At 39.8% G+C, this 19287-nt stretch overlaps 2 protein-coding genes across 5 annotated transcripts in view; both read right to left on the reverse strand.

Moving 5' to 3' along the window:
* The window catches only part of CENPE (centromere protein E), a 38226-nt gene extending 27124 nt beyond the window's left edge, over positions 1-11102 (reverse strand). For 3 of the 4 annotated variants that reach the window (XM_037380431.1, XM_037380439.1, XM_037380422.1), the window contains exons 1-14: positions 11033-11102; positions 10111-10202; positions 9165-9254; positions 8968-9086; positions 7807-7926; positions 6792-6873; positions 6531-6598; positions 6385-6456; positions 4810-4861; positions 3934-4021; positions 3627-3753; positions 2885-3004; positions 1422-1580; positions 894-1035 (exon numbers count right to left, since the gene is read on the reverse strand). In XM_037380431.1, coding sequence (XP_037236328.1) covers positions 894-1035; positions 1422-1580; positions 2885-3004; positions 3627-3753; positions 3934-4021; positions 4810-4861; positions 6385-6456; positions 6531-6598; positions 6792-6873; positions 7807-7926; positions 8968-9086; positions 9165-9254; positions 10111-10202; positions 11033-11088 — 1387 coding nt within the window. In that variant the 5' untranslated portion in view covers positions 11089-11102. Of the gene's footprint in view, positions 1-893; positions 1036-1421; positions 1581-2884; positions 3005-3626; positions 3754-3933; positions 4022-4809; positions 4862-6384; positions 6457-6530; positions 6599-6787; positions 6874-7806; positions 7927-8967; positions 9087-9164; positions 9255-10110; positions 10203-11032 lie in introns of those variants that run through there. The other variant, XM_037380449.1, reaches the window with a different exon arrangement.
* Positions 11103-11386: 284 nt separating this feature from the next.
* LOC119153762 (radial spoke head protein 4 homolog A-like) lies at positions 11387-18923 on the reverse strand. The gene is made up of 6 exons (XM_037400594.1): positions 18105-18923; positions 17341-17572; positions 14948-15703; positions 13681-13825; positions 12731-12848; positions 11387-12081 (listed from the first exon to the last, which is right to left on the reverse strand). Exons 1-6 carry the CDS (start codon positions 18611-18613, stop codon positions 11838-11840), a joined length of 2004 nt encoding a protein of 667 aa, XP_037256491.1. The 5' UTR covers positions 18614-18923; the 3' UTR covers positions 11387-11837.
* Positions 18924-19287: the final 364 nt, after the last annotated feature.

Consider the following 19287-nt stretch of genomic DNA (forward strand, 5'->3'; position numbering starts at 1 on the left):
CGCCCCCCAGGCTCCCCAAAAAACACCCTGTCAACCCCCACAAGCAAAACAGCTTGGTAGAAGGATTGGCAATAAGGCTGTAAGAAATTACAATCCAGCAAAAAACCTGTCCATTTATTCTTGTGTTTTCGGTTCAACTTCATCCCTCACCCCTCTAAGTCATCCTTGTATTTCTCTACCTTAATTTGATTGTTGAGTAATGACTGATCTATTCTTGTTGAGAATTTTGGAATTTGACACACACTTCCCCCCCTCTCTCCTTTTTGAGGGGAAGAACATTGTTTTAATAGATAGCCTGTGCTGAAGAATAACTTCGGCTACATTTACAAAAAAACAGGGGGCTGGAGTAGGTTGCATGGCAGAAGTATTTGTAGACCCTGCCTTTTACCTCACAGCTCTTACCTTTGGTTTTAAAAATTAAAGCTCAATATGCTGAAGAGCAGGGGTGAAAAAAGTAATCTTGGAAAGCATGTGTAAGGACTTCTTAATCCGTGCTATCAGAGAGTTGACTTATTCCCTTTGGCAAAATAAGTAATGCTTGCAAAATTATCCAACAGGAGTTTGCTACACTATTTCAGCTGGGATAGTAAGACCAATGCTCCCCTTTTTAAATAAAAAAGCACAAGCGTTACCAGTATTATTGTGCTAAAACCACTTCCCTTTCAGGCATCATTCTTTGCTGGAAAATAGGATTTCCTCATGGGCTACAGGTAACTCTTTCAAAACTGAGTTCATGGAACATAATTTGAGTAGTATAGTAGGGCCAACTAAATGTAGTTTTCATATTGTTAGCATATTAATTTGCTTTTTAACTTAGATTTATTAAAAAGGGATTATTTCTCATTTCAAAGCAGTTTTGCAGAGTCTCCTTATTTTCTCTGGATGGTACTTACAATCCTCTGTGTCTGGTACTGATGACAGAGACCTTTTCATTTTTTTTGTTTCAGTCAGCCCTGATGTAAAGTCTTCAAAACAACTCATGCTCATCTGGTTTATTTTACCAGGAGCCCAAGTAACTCTTCTTCTTCTCTTGGCCTTTTTAAAAAAAAAAAAACAAAACCACAAACACACCTGTATTTACAGGAAAAGTGATACAATGAAAGCACAAGTAGAGAATAGATGTTGCACTAAGCTAGCTCTATAACAGTACCAGCAGCTACCTAGATAGTTTTGCAGTTTCTTCAAAACTGAACTACAGCATAATGGTTTGAAAGCAAAAGCTTCCACAATCTGTTCACTGCAAGGCAACACTGAATTGATACTCACTCAGAAGTTATTTCAAGTTACCCCTTCAAAAATAAGAAAAAAAATGTGAAAATTGTCTATTAAACTTATTCCTCATTGTAAATATAACCCTATGTATTTAATATTAGCTTTCGCAAAGTGTTTCAGAGTAAACAAGATCTGGAACAGGTGCTTACATTGGCTTTCTGTTTTGAGGAAAAGGAGGCAGAAGTCACCAGCATCTCAGTTAAGTTCCGTATCCTATCTTCTTGTACTTTTTGAAGAGAATTTTTTTCTTCCAACAGCTGAGCCAACTGGTCTTTCTCCATTGCATGGATTTGAGTCTTTGAAGACACCTTCCATGAGAAGAGTATTAATCAAACTGATATTTTAAGAACACAAGCTACTCCTACAGAAGATACACAATCATAAATATTTAAGGAAAACTACACACATACATTCTTGTAAGCCTGGAAGAGCCGTCTTCAATATTTAAGAAGGAAACTGACAATGTAGTCTACAATTTGCCTGTAGACTTGGTATTTTAAGGGGTCAAAACTCCCCCAAACAATACAGTCTTAGATTTTTCGGGGGATAAAAAAACCCCATACTTTTGAGTGTAACAGTTTAAGATGACCATCCCATAATGCCAGAAGCCTGAAGCTCTTAGAGAACTGATGCATTTGTCAAATAACAGCAAGCTACCTTAATGCCTGTAGTCTTTTAAAATTTTAAGTACTGAAAAGTTATTTTGTTGTGAAGCAACTGCATTACAGTAGTAGATTTTTTACAACTTTATCATAAGCTTACAATACAGTAATTCAAAGTTCACAGGGGATTTCCCAACAAGCTTTTCTGTACTTAAGTACTTTCCTCACTACCTACTATCTCAGAAGACAAACACCTCTAGGTGCACATTCATATTGCAAATTAATTCTCTTTAAAAAAACAAGGTCAGTTATTTTTACTTAATTTTCCTACATATTTTTCTATTTTTGCAAACAAAAAGTCATATTTTAACAGTTCAATTCACCAAAATAGTACACTCAGAATTGTGATTTTTCCTATGCTTTATCTTTTATTATCTATGCCATAACAAGACTTGCAAGATTGCTCCTCAACTCCACAGATTTCTGGAGAAAGACAAACACATGAGAGAACACACTGGCAGGAAGTTACAGTTGTTCATTCTTTATGTGTAGCCAGAAGCTACATTTAAGTTTTGCCCGTAATCTTATGCAGCTGCAACTTCTTGCAACTAAGCTGAAGTTAAACATCAGTAAGGCAAAAAACCCCATGAATTAAATTGGAATCTTTAACTGACATTCATAAATTCTTATACTGCAATTATTCCTTTTGATCGATGGCAATATTACAGTGTGATATAAGGGATGACAAATTTCTATTTCTTAAACGTTAACCTACAGAAAGCAAGCAACTCAGTTGATCTCATTCAGTATCAGCTTTCACAAAGGTGTTTACTATCATCAGTTCTAAACTTCACATCTTTTCAATTTCTGTCCTCTCAATAAAAGCAACAGATATGACTAAACAGTTTACTTACACCTACAAAATTAACTTGTTTTGGTTTAAAAACAGGATGTTTCCAAATATCTACCAGTACTAATGATAGATTGATTTTAGTAAGTTTATTACATACTTCTTCCAGCTGCTTTTTCAAATCCAGAATTTCTTTGCGGTATCTCTTCAGGAGGGCATCATCATCAAGTACTTCATTAACTTTCGGAGTATTCTTCATTCTTTTGGCTGTATTGGCAAACTGGAAGAATATTCTCTCATGGGTAATAGAGAACAAATATCTCAAAACCTTATTGTGTCTCATTTCCCAACATAAGAAAAGGGACAGTTTATTAGATAAATACATAAAAAAGACAAATATTGACATTTACTTATTTTTTCATGTAAAAAAAAAAGCGAAGCCTGATATTTAAGCAAAACCATACTAAGTTATTTTTATTTCATAAAAAAACCCTCAAAAGACCACCAAAAAAGCAGGAAGACAATCCTACTTAAAGAATACAGTTCATGAATATTTAATTACCCTCCTTCCCTGTAGGGCCTAACATTTTGTGTTAACAAAGGTTTAGTTCTAGCTGTGCTTGGAAAAGGCAAATGAGAAAAGATGTTATTTCCTGCCCAAAAGGTGAGAGAAGGAGCTTTGGTCCAACTGCCAGAAAGCTCTAGTTAGACAGCTTAGTACAAGATGACAACTGGGAAAAAGAAGCGTACAAAACAAACATTTCAAGTTGCAAGGCCACAGAGGGCCTTTAGAAGATTCAATTGACTACAGATCCAACAGATGACAGTTTTCCATCCCTCCAACCTGTCTACAATGAAGCCTTGAGTCAGAATAATGCTTGAGAACCAGTAAAAAGTTTTACCTGAAGAGTACTGAGCGTTTCATCAAAAGAAACGGGAGTAATTGTACAAATAATGACCGTCTTAGCATTTCCTCCAAGGGAGTTCTGCAGAATTCGCGTCAGCTTGCTGTCTCTGTAATTTATAAACCTGATGAAAGAGGGAAGAAAGTATTAGTATTTTTACATAGAAAAAACACAGTAAACGTCTTTTCTAGAAGTAACAGGTTGTTTGAATTACCTACACAAAATAGGATTATACATAAAAGGTTTATATTTCATAGTTCATTAGTGACTGACTTAAAACAGGTATGCAAACACACATGCTTACCCAGAAGGGTCATCACAAAGTTTTTTGATAACTTGACCAAGAATGAACAAGCTCCGGTTTATATTGCAGCCTTCTTTCAGTCTGACACCTGGGTATCAAACAGTAATTATTTAAATTAAAAACAACGTTAAGATACATTTTCAATCTGTCAAGCTTCTGTGCTATGTTATGTTCATAAGGATTATCCATGAGTTAATTGTGAAATGCTGCAATGCACTATGACCTATCAGCAGCTAGTACCAAATCCTTTATAACAGCTGAAATGCATAAAAATACAACAGTAATCTAGCACAAAACCAATCTTTACATAGTAAGTAGCTGTGGCCATAAGAACTTCAATTTTGTTTCCTGTGTAGGTTTTGCAAATGCATGTATTTACACGTGTAAGTATACCAAACCAGCCTTAGAATACGAGGAACAGCTAACCCAAATGTTGTAAGATAGTGTATTAACTTGTGTTCCTCTCAGATTTTTATGATAAAAGCATTTTTGCGCTACTTCATGCTGTTATCGTCAATTATCAAGGTTCCTCTTTGCTGAAGCGAGACATCTATTAACTTTTCAACTTTACACAAGTCCCTATAAGCTTCTAAGGATCTCTTTACTGCAGGTGAATCTTTACTGAATCATGTCCACTCCATTAGTTCAGTATGACTGTTGCTGGACTTGCTATTCTGGAAAAGTTGTATTATCTAATTGTTTGCATTTTACAGCATTTTCCTGAGTAGATTCTGCCCCACCAAGGGCAAAAGAGATTATTTATAAACAATAATTAACACAATTGCACATATATCAAATAAGTTCCTTTCTATCATAGTCTCTCATAAGGGTTCATTAACAGAAGTGGTCATCAGGATAGCCTCATTTAACACTCACCTTCAGATCCTGTTTGACTAGCTCTTTCACTGCCTGCCAGATCCACCAAGTTCTACAAATTCATGAAATATTTCACAGGTTAGTTCTGAGGCATTTTAGATCCTCTAAATCTCTGCTAAGAATTTAATAAATTAAAGTTACACTCCAAAAAAGCAAGAGGTCTGTCATTATTGGAAGTAATCCATAGCTACGACACATACCAACCAATACTTTCAAAGACACAGAATAGTTCTTATGAACTCTATTATATCATTCTGAACAGTATTTCAAACATGCACTACAAGTCCCTCTACCCTCCATAACAAAAAAATAAACCGTTTCTCAGTATATAAGCATTCACTACAGATTCAAGCCATAGGAGGCTTCACAGAATCACAGAAAATCCAGTCCATCTTTCATGGGAAAGTGAGCCTAGATGAGATTATCTAGCACCCTGTCCTGTACCAGCTGTATGTCTCTTCCTTGCCTGTCATTGTGGTGATAAGGAAAGGAAGAAATGGTACACCAGAGGAGAAGCCTCACTCTAAATCTGGTTCAAAGTCAGTTAGACCTTTATAGCATCCCATAACAATTTGTTTGAGCAAGTAGCCCTCACTTTAATTAGTTTGTTTAAAATGGTAAAATGCTGTACTAACTCCATCAAGCAGCAACAGACCAAAAAGGCCAAAACCCCTTCCCTATCTCCACATTAGCAGAGGTTCCTATAAAGTCAGTTGGAACAGAGACAGGGAAGGTGTGTAAAAGGAGTAGAACCATTAAGATATGGTGAGAAAAAAAAGCAGGCAGTTTGCTCAAATACTGCACCAGCAGTGTTTACATTCAGATCTCAGAGCTTTTTCATATGAAGCCAGAACAGAAAGCTCTTTCCACAATGCACGCGATGGACTTCAAGCTTGCTAAATTGGGAAAAGCATTAATACTTTTCTCACTCCTTCAGTAGATTTGGATTCTCTTCTGAGAATCAAGAAAAGGCTGTACAGAAAAGGCTTCAGAAACCAAAACACTCCTCTAGAGATGAGCAGTGTAGTCCCCCCAGCTTAAAGTATTTCATATCCTAGTAATCCACTAAAGAGATGTTAAGTGGTGTTACTTTTGAAAAAAAAAAATATCTCCTGGCCTTTGCAGCTATAAGCCATGTGTTCTTTTAACAATTAATTCTGAGGCTAAGAGAAGCCTTAACATTACCCATTTTACAAATAAGTTCACTAGGTTTGTCAGCAGTCGGGAACAATTGCAGAGAAAGCAGTGTTTAGCAAAATGCAACAGCACTCTGACAATAGCCCCTTACACTTCTGGGAAGGGCGTGAACTCCCCAGTCCAGCATGAATTGTGTAGGAACTACTCCCATGTCAGAACTCCCTTTGGTGGGAAGATATCCTCTAGGTAACACCCCAGGAGTCTCCCTGTATACAGTGAACATATTTCTGATCACCTGCCCAAGAAATGTCTGCTAGAAATTAACAACAAACCATGCTTGTAGTGTCACAATAAAGTAACATTATTCTCTCAAACAAGTGGTAACAATAAATTCTCTACTTAAATGCCTATTTAATAACTTCTTGGAGTATAGCTTACCAAGTGGGATACCATCACTGCTCCCTCACAGTTTGCATTTGCAGGATCACTTCGTTCTCTGCTTTCAATGATCTAGAAGAGGGTACAATAAAATCTTTGTCAGTTCAAAAATAAAAAACCCCTCCTAATAGTGAAACAGTTCTTACCATTCTGAAGATGGTGTGAGAACGGCTGCTGTGTTCGTTCATTTTTGTTTCTCCATAATGGCGATTTTCTGTCAAAAAGCAATATTAGAGTACTTCTGCTTATGTTCTGGTTAACTGGACATAGCTTTAAAATTATGCTTTTTGTCTGTTATCTTAAAAACATTAATTTCTGAATATAATCTCAAAGAGATACCTCATGATGCTAGATATATTCAGCAATGCTTTTCTAAGATATCAGCTGATATTGGCTAAACAACTTACTTTCTCCTTTTCTGATCCATGCCATAACTTGTTCTGGAGCAACCACTACCTCTTCAATCAGGTCTTCTACATACGTATTCCTCTTAAGAACAGAAACAGTAATAAATCTTACTGAACTCAAACTCACTTCAATACATTAACATTACTAGCAATTATTATAGCATTTGTTCAAGTTTGCTTCCTTCTTAAAAGGAAGCAACATCAGTTGAATGTTTTTTCTGTGAACACAAGGTATAAAGGTCTAAACTTTCCTCATCAGAACTGTAGCCTAAAGACACAAGAAACATATCTAGAAAACTTGCTAAAAATAAAATTGGTAAGGGAAATAGTCTTCCGGACACTTTCTAAGGGAATCCAGGAGTCCCTTTCTCAGTAAATGTTACAAGGCCATAATCATAACTGATAAGTCTCCTTTCTTGCCAAGTTCCAAAAGCATATTTTCAGTGGCCTAAACAATCAAAAACTGGTGGTTTATTTTTCTATTTGCTACAAAGCTTTATAACTGAAGATGGCATTAATATAAATTTATGTTTCCCTACTGATCGTCTTACTGAATTGTTCTAGCCTGATGGTTATTCTATGATTACAGTAGAAGAAAATTATACCTACATCATAGATGATATGAAGATGGTATTATAGTAACTGTATTTCTGGTGGAGACTACTAACACATTAAACTAGAAGCTTAATATCATGTTTGTATAAATTTTATTAGCTTGACAGTGATTACTTGGGTGTTGTCTAAGTTCAATAAAATATATTATCCTGAAAAACTAAAAGAGATTAATTTTCTCTTACAAACATTTATAAAGATAAAGCAGCAACAGTATGCCCAACTTCACTGTTGTTATTTTACTATATCAAGTGTCCTTCTGCTAATTCCCAAGATAACAATTACACAGTTTGACACAGGAAAGTCTTCAACTAGATTCCTCTGAAGGCTGTTTTTTGTTTTAAAAAACACCTTCCTTCAATCTAAGCAGATATGGTACTTGCACTATATAACATCCACTTACATTAACATCCTCACGAATTCCTAGAGGTTTCTTTTTCCTGGTATCACAAAGCAAATCTGTAATGGTTTCATTGTAGATTTCCATGTAAGAAACCCTTAGCAAGAATTCTCGATCCGGAATCTAATGTTCAAAGAAAAAAAAATAACAGACTAACCAATGAATACCTTTTAATGCAAGTATTCTTAAGTCAATGAATATGTTTGGATACCATTCCACAGATTTCCCCCCCCCCCCATCCTCTTCATACATTAGCAATACCAATGCAGAATTATTTTTCTTCTACCCCACCTCCTTCCAGCTGCATTAACACTATATCAGTTTTAGTAGGCTATAAAAGTAAGGTAACTGTCCTACAGAAGCATGACAATAACTCTCCTACTTAAATACCCTTTCCATATCTAACCTCCTCCTGGTTAGGCTCCTTCCTCTGTGTACCTAGTCTTCTCTCCCTCTTTGCTTATATTTACCTTGCTGCTGCTTCTTCCCCTGCCTCCCTGGTAAACAATACTGGGTTGAGGAAAGGCTGCACAATGAACTCAAGGACTACAGCACCATGGAAAATTTTCTTGGCTTCAGTTACTTTTGTAGACCCCCTAAGGTACTCTACACCTCCTCAAAGGGGCAGTGAAAGTCACTTAATGATTGCCTGAAACCCTCAGGTCAGAAGCAAGTGCTCTGCAGATGATGTTTTGGAAATCACTGTTTTGACTTGCACCTTCCCTTTGCTTCCTATTACCATAGAGCAATTAGCCTATGATTCTTTTTAAAGCCTGAAATAAGTAAATTTAGTATCATACTCTTCCCACTAAAAAGTCTTTAAATACTGGTAATTTTTTTGAATTTAAAAAACAGAATAAGCAAAGCTTCACATTGCTTCACCTACCACATTGAGCGGGCATCTGTTTGTATTTGTAACCAAAGTTTAGTGTATTTGCAAGTTTAACAGCCCCCCATAGCTGTGTTCAGACTTGATTCCTACTAACAGTCCCATTACTTTTTTTTTAAACCACTCATCTTTGCAAGGATAGCAAAGCAACTGCAACATATGGTTCAAGATAAATTAGTTTCTTTCATAAGTTCCTTGATACTAATTAACTTTTATGTGACAATCACAAATATTACTAGTCCTTTCAGTCACTTCAATTTAATGGAATTGCTTACCTCACAAATGATTTTGAAAACATGTTGAATTGCTTTAGGGATAATGCCTACAGAATCTTCATTTCCCATCATTGTGTATGTCTTCCCTGAAGCAGTCTGTCCATAAGCAAAAATTGTGCCTAGAAAGATGGTTAATTTTTACTAATTACGTATGAAATACATTATAAACAGGATTTAAACACAGTTTTAAGACTTACCATTATAACCTTGCACAGCTGACTGTATAATTGGAACAGCTACACCTTCATATAACTGCTGAGTGTTGTCACTTGACTGAAATACACGATCTTGAAAAGAATTTTAAAATAAAGCATGTGAATCCATTGTATTGGATGTCAAAACCAAGCTGCCATCTTACTCACTATTACTGACCTCAAATCCAGTAAGTGGGCACCAGATTGTAGGATAGTTCAAACATAAAATGTATTGTGGCACCAGCACAGGCTTGTTTTTTTTTAAAAAAAGAGATATGAAACACAGTACCAAGAAAGATACAATGAACAGACAAGTAAAAAACAACAACAGAAAAAAATGATCACAGTTATATAGTCACCCCATTTAATCCCCAAACCAATTATGGCTACTTTATTTTTGAGGACTGTAAGCCTGACAAGACAGACCGATTAAACTCCTAGCCTGGAGAACACTTTGATTGAATCTGCATTTTGGGAAAAATCGTTGTAGTGGCTATATTCATGTTAATGAGCAGATCAGTAGGAAGAGACTCAAAGCAAGGCTGTTAGTTATGAGAATCTAACATTCACACTAGGCACTTTTCCATTTTAGGTTTAGGTTCCCCCACCTCCTTCTCCCTAAATGCACTGGACTAGCTAACGTAGTCCATTTCTAACTGGAATTAATTTGAAAAGAATCCCGCTCATGTTTTCTAAAACCACTGTACGCCACAAACAGGAACAGAGAAAGCAACATCCATCAGGAAGCTGACTTCAAAAGCACATTCCTGGTACTGACTACAACAGACATCCTGCATGCCCCAATGGCACATCTTCAAATTTATGAAGTTGGAAGGAGGTTCAAGGGTATTGCAAAAAGTTAAGGTCATTCATGTTAGTTGGCACATTCAAGTAGTATGGTAACAAAGATCCGTGTAAGCATAAAAATGAACTGCTTTTATAGTCTTACCATAACTGAATACTCTTGTACCATTCACGTCGGATATCGTATTATTTTCACTTCTCCAGTGCAGTGACACTTTATGTTCCAGATCATTTTCTCTAAAAGATGAGATGTTGTTAAGGTTATTAGGTTAGGACTCTGCTCCTGTAATGGGCCCACCCCCCTCCCGCCATGGGGTGGCAACCCCACATTTGTGACCCCACCTCCCCCTCTCCACAGTGATATGAGGATTGTTTACTTTAAAAATGGAAAAGCAAGGGGAAAGAACCATAACTACCTATAGTGAAAGACAATAAAGAATTTGAAAAATCTGAGGATGTTAGTTAAATCCGTACAGTTATTAAAACACAGCTGTGAGGAAAGGAGTAGACACTATTAACATATCAAGCTGGGACACAAAATAAGCTCAAGGAGAACCAAATCATTAAAGAGACAAAACATAAAATTACTGGAACTATGTGTGATCTAACCTAATTAGCACAGTAAAAGATCCACCCTCGAACAAAGAGTCTCCTACTGACAAAGCGCCTTCCCCACATAGCACACTCAGGGAAAAGAACGCTGTACTTTTAGAGACGGGGCTTACGAGAACCTGTGAAAATTAAGTGCGACGGCTGCTCAAATTGTGTAAGATATACTGTGTATTAAGAGGTGTGCTAGCTTTGTGGAATTACTGACCACACAGCACCCATCTCTGCGGAGACGCGTAAGAAGCTAATTACTCCGTGTGTGACCCGGCTCTCGCACACCGGGTGGAGCCCAGACCCGGGCTAACAGCGAGGCGGCAGCGGCGCTCCCGAGGGGCCCTGCTGAAGGCCGGGGGGAGGCGCAGCAACACCCTGGGAGGCCGAGGGACCTTGAGGCCGCCCGCAGCCTCCCCTCCGGCCCGGGGCTCAGGCGCAGCCCTCCCAGCCGGCCGGGGCCTCACCTGGCAATGAGTGGCCGCACACGCACGCAGACGGTCACGGCTCCCTCGTCCGCCATCCCCGCAGGCGCCGCGCGCAGGACCTGAGGGCAGCCGCCTGCCGCGCACACCCAGCCAAGCAACGCACTGGCCCAACCGCCGCCGGAGTTTAAACTACTCCCGAAGCCGCTTCCTATTGGCCCGCGCAGGACTGACGCGACGGCGGAGCATACCACTCGCCACGGGCTGACGGGGGAGCAGGGAAAGCGTGGTGCGGGGGCAGACGGCCGAACGCCTGCGGCACCCCCCCGGCTGCGGAGCGTCCCGCGGTGGTGCCGGCCAGGGCTGCGGCGCCATGAAGAGCGGCGGCCGGCGGGGTACGCAGGAGGATGTGGGGTGTTGCGGTGCGCTCGGCCAGTATCTCAATAAGCTCTCTACTGAATGTAAATAGTATACTTTCGCACATAAAAGAGACATTTGTATACAATTACTTTTTTTTTCTTTTTAAGTAAAATTTATAAAGGTATTGAAGCGCGGGTTAGAAAAACAACGTGCACGCCGGGTGAACGGTAGTTACCCCTTACAAAGCAGTGTTATTCTAGGAACCAGAAGCAGACTGTGTTTGCCCACTCCTCTGAAACAAGGCTGCTTCGTTGTGTTCTCTTCCAGTGACAACGATGCAATCTTCACAGCAGCAGGCTTAGGGGTGGGAAAGGAGGGGAAGGTAGCTACACAGAAGAGCCTACAGAAATCAGAAAGAAGACTGCCTTTCTTTTAAGGTCTACTAATTCATGTTTAAACTCTTAAAATCACATTTTTCTCCTGTGTTTTAATCCTCCTCCTCCTCCTCCTCTTCATCCTCCTCAACAGTGCCTTCTTCCTCTTCCTCTGCTGCAGCTAAGGCTTCTTCCCTCGCAGCTTTGAAAGCCAGCTCCTCTTCCAGACTGGGGTCTCTTGTCTCAGTGATTTCTGGCCCGCTGGGGTATTCTGGTTGCACTGGTGGAGGCAGTGCGGGAGTGTGGTTCTCTGGACTGTATTTATGACCCCAGCCAAAGTAGATGTTGTCAAATTTCCTGAAAAAGAAAACCGAAAGATCACATATTCTTCCCCCAGCAAAACATCAGTGGAGATAATGTCAGGCTTCCTTGCTCTGCTGTGCAAAAAGTCACTGTGGTGCAGATATCCTATAACAGAAGTATTTAAAAGACAACACCTCTTTTTAACCATCTTCTGCTTAAAAATCTCCAAATGCTAAAATGATGAAGGCTGTACTCTGTCACTCCACTATATTGCAGTATGACTCCAACTTCACACAGGTAACAGTGCTGTTCCTGACACTGCCAGCTCCAGTGCCCATTTAAAAACAGGAAGAGGTAAGGAATGTACCATGTGTAGTGGAAACAAATGAACATTGGAACCACTGAATGTAGCTGTTGTAAAAAGTACCACAAACACAAGAATACAGCTTTCAAATCGAGGACTGTGCCCAAATAATAACTGGACATTTACATCCATTAACTTTTATACCTGCCTTTCCAATGATTAATTCATTTTCAGTCTTAAATACATGTGTACTGTTGCTGTGTGTATTTAAGTGACTTCTGCATCAGTCTCTGGAATAGTTAGAATTCAGTCATGAATTAATAATAAAGCAACTTTAACTTCATTAGACAGGTATCTGTGTTTAGCATACACGGTCTGTGTTGTAACCAAGCAACTCACTTGCCAGACGCAAAGGCATATGCTCCGGGCCATCGGTTAGACTGGAGGATTGCAACAGCGTATTGCGGGATCAGGGTTGTAGAAGGCTGAGCTGTCCAAGCAGGGATGTTCTGAATTCCTGGAGGCAGCCAAACACACAGAGTCTATGAATAAATTGACTTACGAGCCTCTGCAAAATATTTAAGACTGAGCTACAAGACTTTCACAGAATTCAAGCAACGGTTATATTAAGTTGCATGTTAGAAGAACCGTAAGACAGAAAGAATAAATGTAGGCGCTGTATTTAAACAGATGGTTTGGATGTATGGGTAGGTAGTACAGGAATGCTGAGACCCATGTATAGAAAAGATCATGCTCCTGAAATTCAGTAGTACTCACTGCTGTTTCTTTTTTCAAGGACTTGTTATCACTTACGGGTAAATTATATAGTTATATTTCACCTTGAGCAAAGAATGGAGAGTAGGAAAATAATTTACTGTTGATATAATCTAATATTCAGGGTCCCATATTCCCATGATTTGCTGCAATAATATGGTACAGTATCTAAAATCTTATTTGTATATCTGTGCATGTGTATGTATATGTATTTATATATTTACACTTGCACACATACTTTTTTTTTGCCTAAAAAGATGGTGGAAAAATACCTGAATGTATTTCATGTAGTGAGCTGTCTTGAACTTGCAGTAGCCTGACAAGTCTGAGGTATTTTTTCCATTTATTCTCAACAAGATTGTTAACTACTAAACCCAGTTATTTCAGTTTTAATGTCAATACTGTTAACCATTTTCGTTTTCATCCATTTTATAAAAGAATGTGCTTACCCTACAGGGGCAAACTATATTGCTCCACAAAGTATCAGAGTTCTAAGACTGCAGGTATATATAATACCTACATGCCAGCTTTCCTAGTAACTCCCTATCAAAGACTTCATATTCCATGAAGAATACCTTCATCTTCAGAGAGTGGAGTGAGAAGAGGTGGTCCAATTTCTTGCTGTAGTTCATCTGGCTCCTCTGCTTTCTCGTCGTCTTCATCTTCTTCTTCTACTTCTTCCTCTGATTTTTGAAAAGGATTAAGCCAAACACAGCGGCCCTATAATTGATATGGAAAATAATTAATCCATGTAAGAATCACTGAAAGAATGCAAGCCAGTTAAAACAATTGGTTCAGGCACATGCACATGCAGTAAGGGAGGGGGAGAAGAAAAGAAAAATACATTTTCCGTAACAGGTATACTGTGGGCAGAATATTGTATCCTCTTGGCAGAGTGTTCCCTATACCCTTCGTCCCCCTCCTCATCCCTGCTTACTGTTTCATAATAACCCTATACCTCCGTCATCAGCTTTTTTGTTATTTTGTAGTCTTCAGTTCCTTGCCAGTTGGATTTATATCTTTGCTAGATTACCAGTTACTGCAAACTAAGAAGCTTAATTTACAGACTTTGCCCCTTCTTTTTAAAGTCTGCCTGGTTATTTAGCTACCAGTCAAAAGAACATAACAAAATGTTCCTAAGATTCTAATATGTATAGATTTTATTTTTACCACTATTATTTTGCTGGTAATAATTTTAAGCCTTATTTCCTAATATTTGCTGTTATTTTACACTAGCATTCTTGAATTGGTAGACTGGTCAGCAAGTTATCCAGCAATGATCATCAAATTAGTAATACCTCTTTCCAGCACTAGCCTGGTGTGACGAGCTTTTAAGCTTTTTCATTCGCATGTTTCACAGTAGGAAGTAAGGAACAAAAAACAAAACCAGAAGAAAAAATCAAATAAGTTCCATTTAGTATACAATTGTAAGCTATCTGCATTTTAGCATTGTACCCAAGAAAAGAGAATTTAAACATTTTTGTCAAGTAAGGACTTCAAAAGAGAAAACCCATTATAGAGGATTACCAGAAATTAGTGTTACCTATCAAGGCCTAACTCCATAATGTTATCTTTGGAATAAGTGCTGCACCTAGAAGTTTCCTAAATATATGTATTTATATGTATTTATACATCTGCTATTATGTAAATATGTGCAAAATTATTTATATATTATATATATATATCTCAAATATATTTTCTGTAGAAAATATTTCAGTTCAATACCATTCCTGGTGAAGAATTCAAATGTTCAGGTGAGGAGTGTAATTTACATTCTGAAACCCCACGAGTACTACAGTGTGAATGGTATCTGAAGTCAGTGTGAGCTGTGCCAGAACATACCTGCTTTAGAATATTCTGTACGTGGTGTACCCATGTGGAGAGAGAATCTACCATTTCAACCACAGAAAGAGGCTGAAAATCAGGGTTTTCTTCATATGTATCTCTTTCTCCACCCCCCTCCTCCTCTTCATCTCCTTCCTCCTCTGCAAACTGGTAAAATCCAATGGGAGAGATATGGGTTCCTGCTGAGATCCGAGCTATCTGTGCACGCAGGTAATTGGCCTCATTTCCAGGGAAAGGAGGAAAGCTCACAACAGGAGCATCCAGCCTACCAGTGAAGAACTTCTTGATTTTCCTGGCACAGACAATCTGGGCTGGTGTCACTGGAGGCAACTTCACCCAGGGTTTCCCTGGTTCATTACAGACAAAGTAGACATATTTATTAGCCCCAGTCCCATTTTCTTCTTTTGGGATGACAGGGGGAGGCTTATAGGTGGTCTTTGGTAGTTCGTCTTCTTTTTCTTTCTCCTCGTTTTCATCTTCAACCTCACCCATCCCTTTCCCTCCTTCCTCAATAACTTCTTCCTCTTCTGTTTCCTCATCCTCTTCACCCTCATGGTACTGTACTTCAGCTATAATATAGTTCATCTCCAGGCCCAAAATTTTGCCCCAGAAGCGACAGATCTGGATTGGCTGAACACTAGTTAGTTTTTTAAGGGCAAGGAATATGTGATAAGATTCATCTTTGCTCAAACCAATTCCAGCCTGTTCAAAATAAAAGGCTGTTTCCATCACATTAGGTAGAGGAATCTCTCCCTGGGAAAGAAGATCCGGAGTTAGAACTGAAGAACAGTATAATTGTCTATTTGAAAAATTATACATGTTATCCACTGAGCATTATACTTCACTTTCTTGTTGTGCCACTCATTCCCTCAAAATGCTTTGCAGACATTCATTCACTACATCTTTCACTATCATTTAGAAAAAATAAAAATGCCATTTTAAGGGTAAAGAAGAGAATACAGATGAACTGCAGCTTTTAGAACACAGGATTTCAAAATTCCCACTCCTAATTACTGCAAAATAAGGAAAGTCAGAATGCTTACACAAGACTTACAAAGGACCTCAGTGCTAGGGCATGTCAGCTATGTAAGAGGCCTTGACGCCCACAAACAGTGTCACTGTGTGTTTCCTTGTGTTTGTGGCAGATACATTTTGGGAAAATATAATACATATTTTATATATTTAGACACCAAACCAGCAATATTTCTTTGGAGTGAATGTTGTTCTTTTGAAAACCTTGGCATAAAGATCCCTGTATGTTTTAAAATACTGGCCCCTGCTCTTCCTGAAGTCCATAATAAGACTCCAGCTGGCTTCAGTGGAAGCAGAACTAGGCCAGTAATGATTCAATTATTTCCATTCGCTTTATCACCCTTCTCTCATTTCATGGGGGTAGGTGATTACATCACACAAATATATTAGAAGTTGTACACAGCGGGGTAGGGGATTTGGAAGAAGGAGTGCTACTTTTGTGTGGAATTTCTTTGGCCCTACCAGCTTTCTTATATCAAAGCAGATAGACAGAAATATGAAAAATTCAAGATCCCTTTCTGAAATAGCCTATTTTTTTCTATTTTTACCATTGTATACTGTTGCTATAAAATAAGTAATAGGCTATGGAAAAGGTGAAAGACTATCTCTTCTGTTGTTAGTATTTGTATTCTGCAGTGGTAATTCATTTGAATATATACTGGCAACTTCATATGAAAATCAGTATCTTGTTGATTAGTTTCCCTTGGTTATTATAATAATTCTCTTAATTTTTCATTGTGTACAAATGCTTCTGCATATAAGCATCCAAATATGGAAAAATACCTTGTTTTAAGAAGTGGCTTTTCAATTCTAGTAGTTCTTCATTATAACATTTTTTTTATTTTTTTTCAGTTGGAGAAGGAAAGAATGGAACCACAGCTGGAGCTGGAAGGATCACACATTCTCCATTCTCTATTTTACAGTAGCAGCTGTGCACAATATTCTCAAAGTGGTGTCCAGAATTATAGTCACTTTGTGTAAAGAAATGCCACTTTTAGATAAAGAAATTTGGATGCAATATTCCATGCTGAACTGGCATATTGGAGATATTGTAAACATTACTTTCTGTTCATCATCTCTAGAACATATATGATTGTAAAGGCTCGGCATATTAGATTTACTACAGGGAAAAAACCCAACTAAATAATAACCAGATGGGTTTTCTTGTTCACAGCTAGACATGGGACCAGCTCAGCTATGAAGAGGGTACATGGTACTGTGGTTGCTGTTATTTACATGATCATGAGAGGCAATACTACAAAGACCTCAATTTCCTCCCTTCTTCCTTTCCCTTCCTGACATCTTCCCATGCATTCCCTCATATCTATGATACTTATTTTTCTCTGATAATAACTTACTATCTCTTCTTCTAGTTCTTCATCTCCTTCTCCATTTGCCTTGAGGAACAAAGCTTTACGTTTTTCTGCAGCTTCAAATGTTGGAAGAATCTCATATTCATCTCGAAGAGTGTCCATTTTTTTCTGAAACCGAGCCCACTTCACATCCTTGCTGATATTCTCAATTATGTCTACAGCATTTGTGGGCTGTTCATCCAGGATCTTTGTTAGCATATTAGCAAGATGATCATATCTGTTGTGAAAATGTAAATATTATTAGCCTACTATACAAGTCTTAGATGATGTTTTTAGTATCAAAAGTAGCAGCTAATCACCTGGAGCTTTGGAGAAATTGTTGAAATAGTTAGATGAAACTGCATCATGGAGCATTATGGGAAATTAGACCTGAAATTAGTCTGATATAATATATATATGTATAAGTAATCCTGTCTTCCACTTTTGGTGTATATCATACCTGCCTCAGGAGCTGAAGCTGAATTTAAACTTGCTCTTAATCAAATCAATTTCCCTTTGACCTCTATGCATTCCCTCAGGAATTTTTATTCTGAAAGGTGTTGGACACACACAAGTATCACATAGTGATGACTATTGCATTTATAAACAGATTTATATATAAATTTATGTATAGCATATTCTCCCATGCTATATACACACACACAGAGAATTTCACCCTTGCTTAACGTAACCCTTTTCTCTTTTGCCAGCACTTTTCCCTCCACTCATACTTCCTACCCCTTTCAATTCTGCCCCTTTTTCAGACTTACAAGTTCAGGCCAGATGTTGTGCTGCTCTTCAGTAAATAGGCTTTTGCATTCTGAATTGCCAGGATTCGGGACTTGGGATCAGGGATCTGATCATCACATGGACTGTATCCTGGCTGATAAAGACCATAACCTGGTTCATGTGGCTGATAGGGTCCATGCCGGCGTTCATAGGCTTCATAGGGATCTTGTCCTGCTGCGTATGTCTGATAGGCACTTTTTGATTTCTGTGTTTGGTAAGGGTCTAATTCTAGTGCATACGACTGATACATGCTTTGCCTTGCCTCCTGTGATTGGTAAGAGTCTTGTCCCAGTGCATATCTCTGGCTGGTGTTTGTTTCGGGCACCTGTAGCTTGTAAGAGCCTTGTTCTGCTCCCTGTGGGTGATCGAGGTGTTGGATCAGGGTCTGTGGTTGATACGGTGCTTGTTCTGGTGGATGGGTCTGGCTGACACTTCTTCTTCGGTCCTGTGCTTGGTAGCGGTCTTGGTCGGGTGCTTGTGGCTGATCCATGCTGTCCCTCAGCCCCGGTGGCTGACCAGACCCTTGCCTTACCCCCCGTTCCGACTGCTGAGGCTGATGCGGGTCTCGCTCAGTCTCCAAGCCCTCAAAAGGTGCCTGCCCGGGGCCCTGCTGAGGCGGGTAGGGTGTGTACAGCTCGGCCCGGCCGGGGCCGCCTCCGGGCCACAAGTGCTCCCCGAGGCCGCGCTCCTGCCCTTCCCGCGGGACAGCCTGGGGCGGCGGCTCCTCGGGAGGCTCGGTCACGGCCTGGCTCGGGCCGTGCGGGCCGGGCCGGGGGCGCCGAGCTGCACCTCGGCCACCCTCAGCGCCTCCCGTCGCGCAGCAACGGCTGCTGCCGCCCGCGGGGCGGGGCGGGGCGGGCGTCGCTGAGGTAACCCGGCCGCTGCTGCTCGGGCCGCCCGGCGGGGCGCTGCCGTGCCGTGCCGGAACGCGTGGGGCCGCAGCTTCTGCCGGCAGGCGGCGCTACCGCCTCGTTTCTCCCCGCGCTCGGGAGGTGCCAGCAGGTTGCCCGCCGAAGGGGGAGCGGCGGGGCTGAGGGAGCCCGTTGGAAGCGGTGGCGGAGCCTCGCGCGGTTGAAGCCGTTGGAGGCGCCGCAGCTGTCGGGGCTGCTGCGCTCGGGTACCTGCTGCCGGCCGCTCGGGCGGCGCGGTGTCCCCTTTGCGTCG

This window comes from Falco rusticolus, chromosome 1, assembly GCF_015220075.1.
Source record: "Falco rusticolus isolate bFalRus1 chromosome 1, bFalRus1.pri, whole genome shotgun sequence".
Taxonomy (NCBI): Eukaryota; Metazoa; Chordata; class Aves; order Falconiformes; family Falconidae; genus Falco; species Falco rusticolus.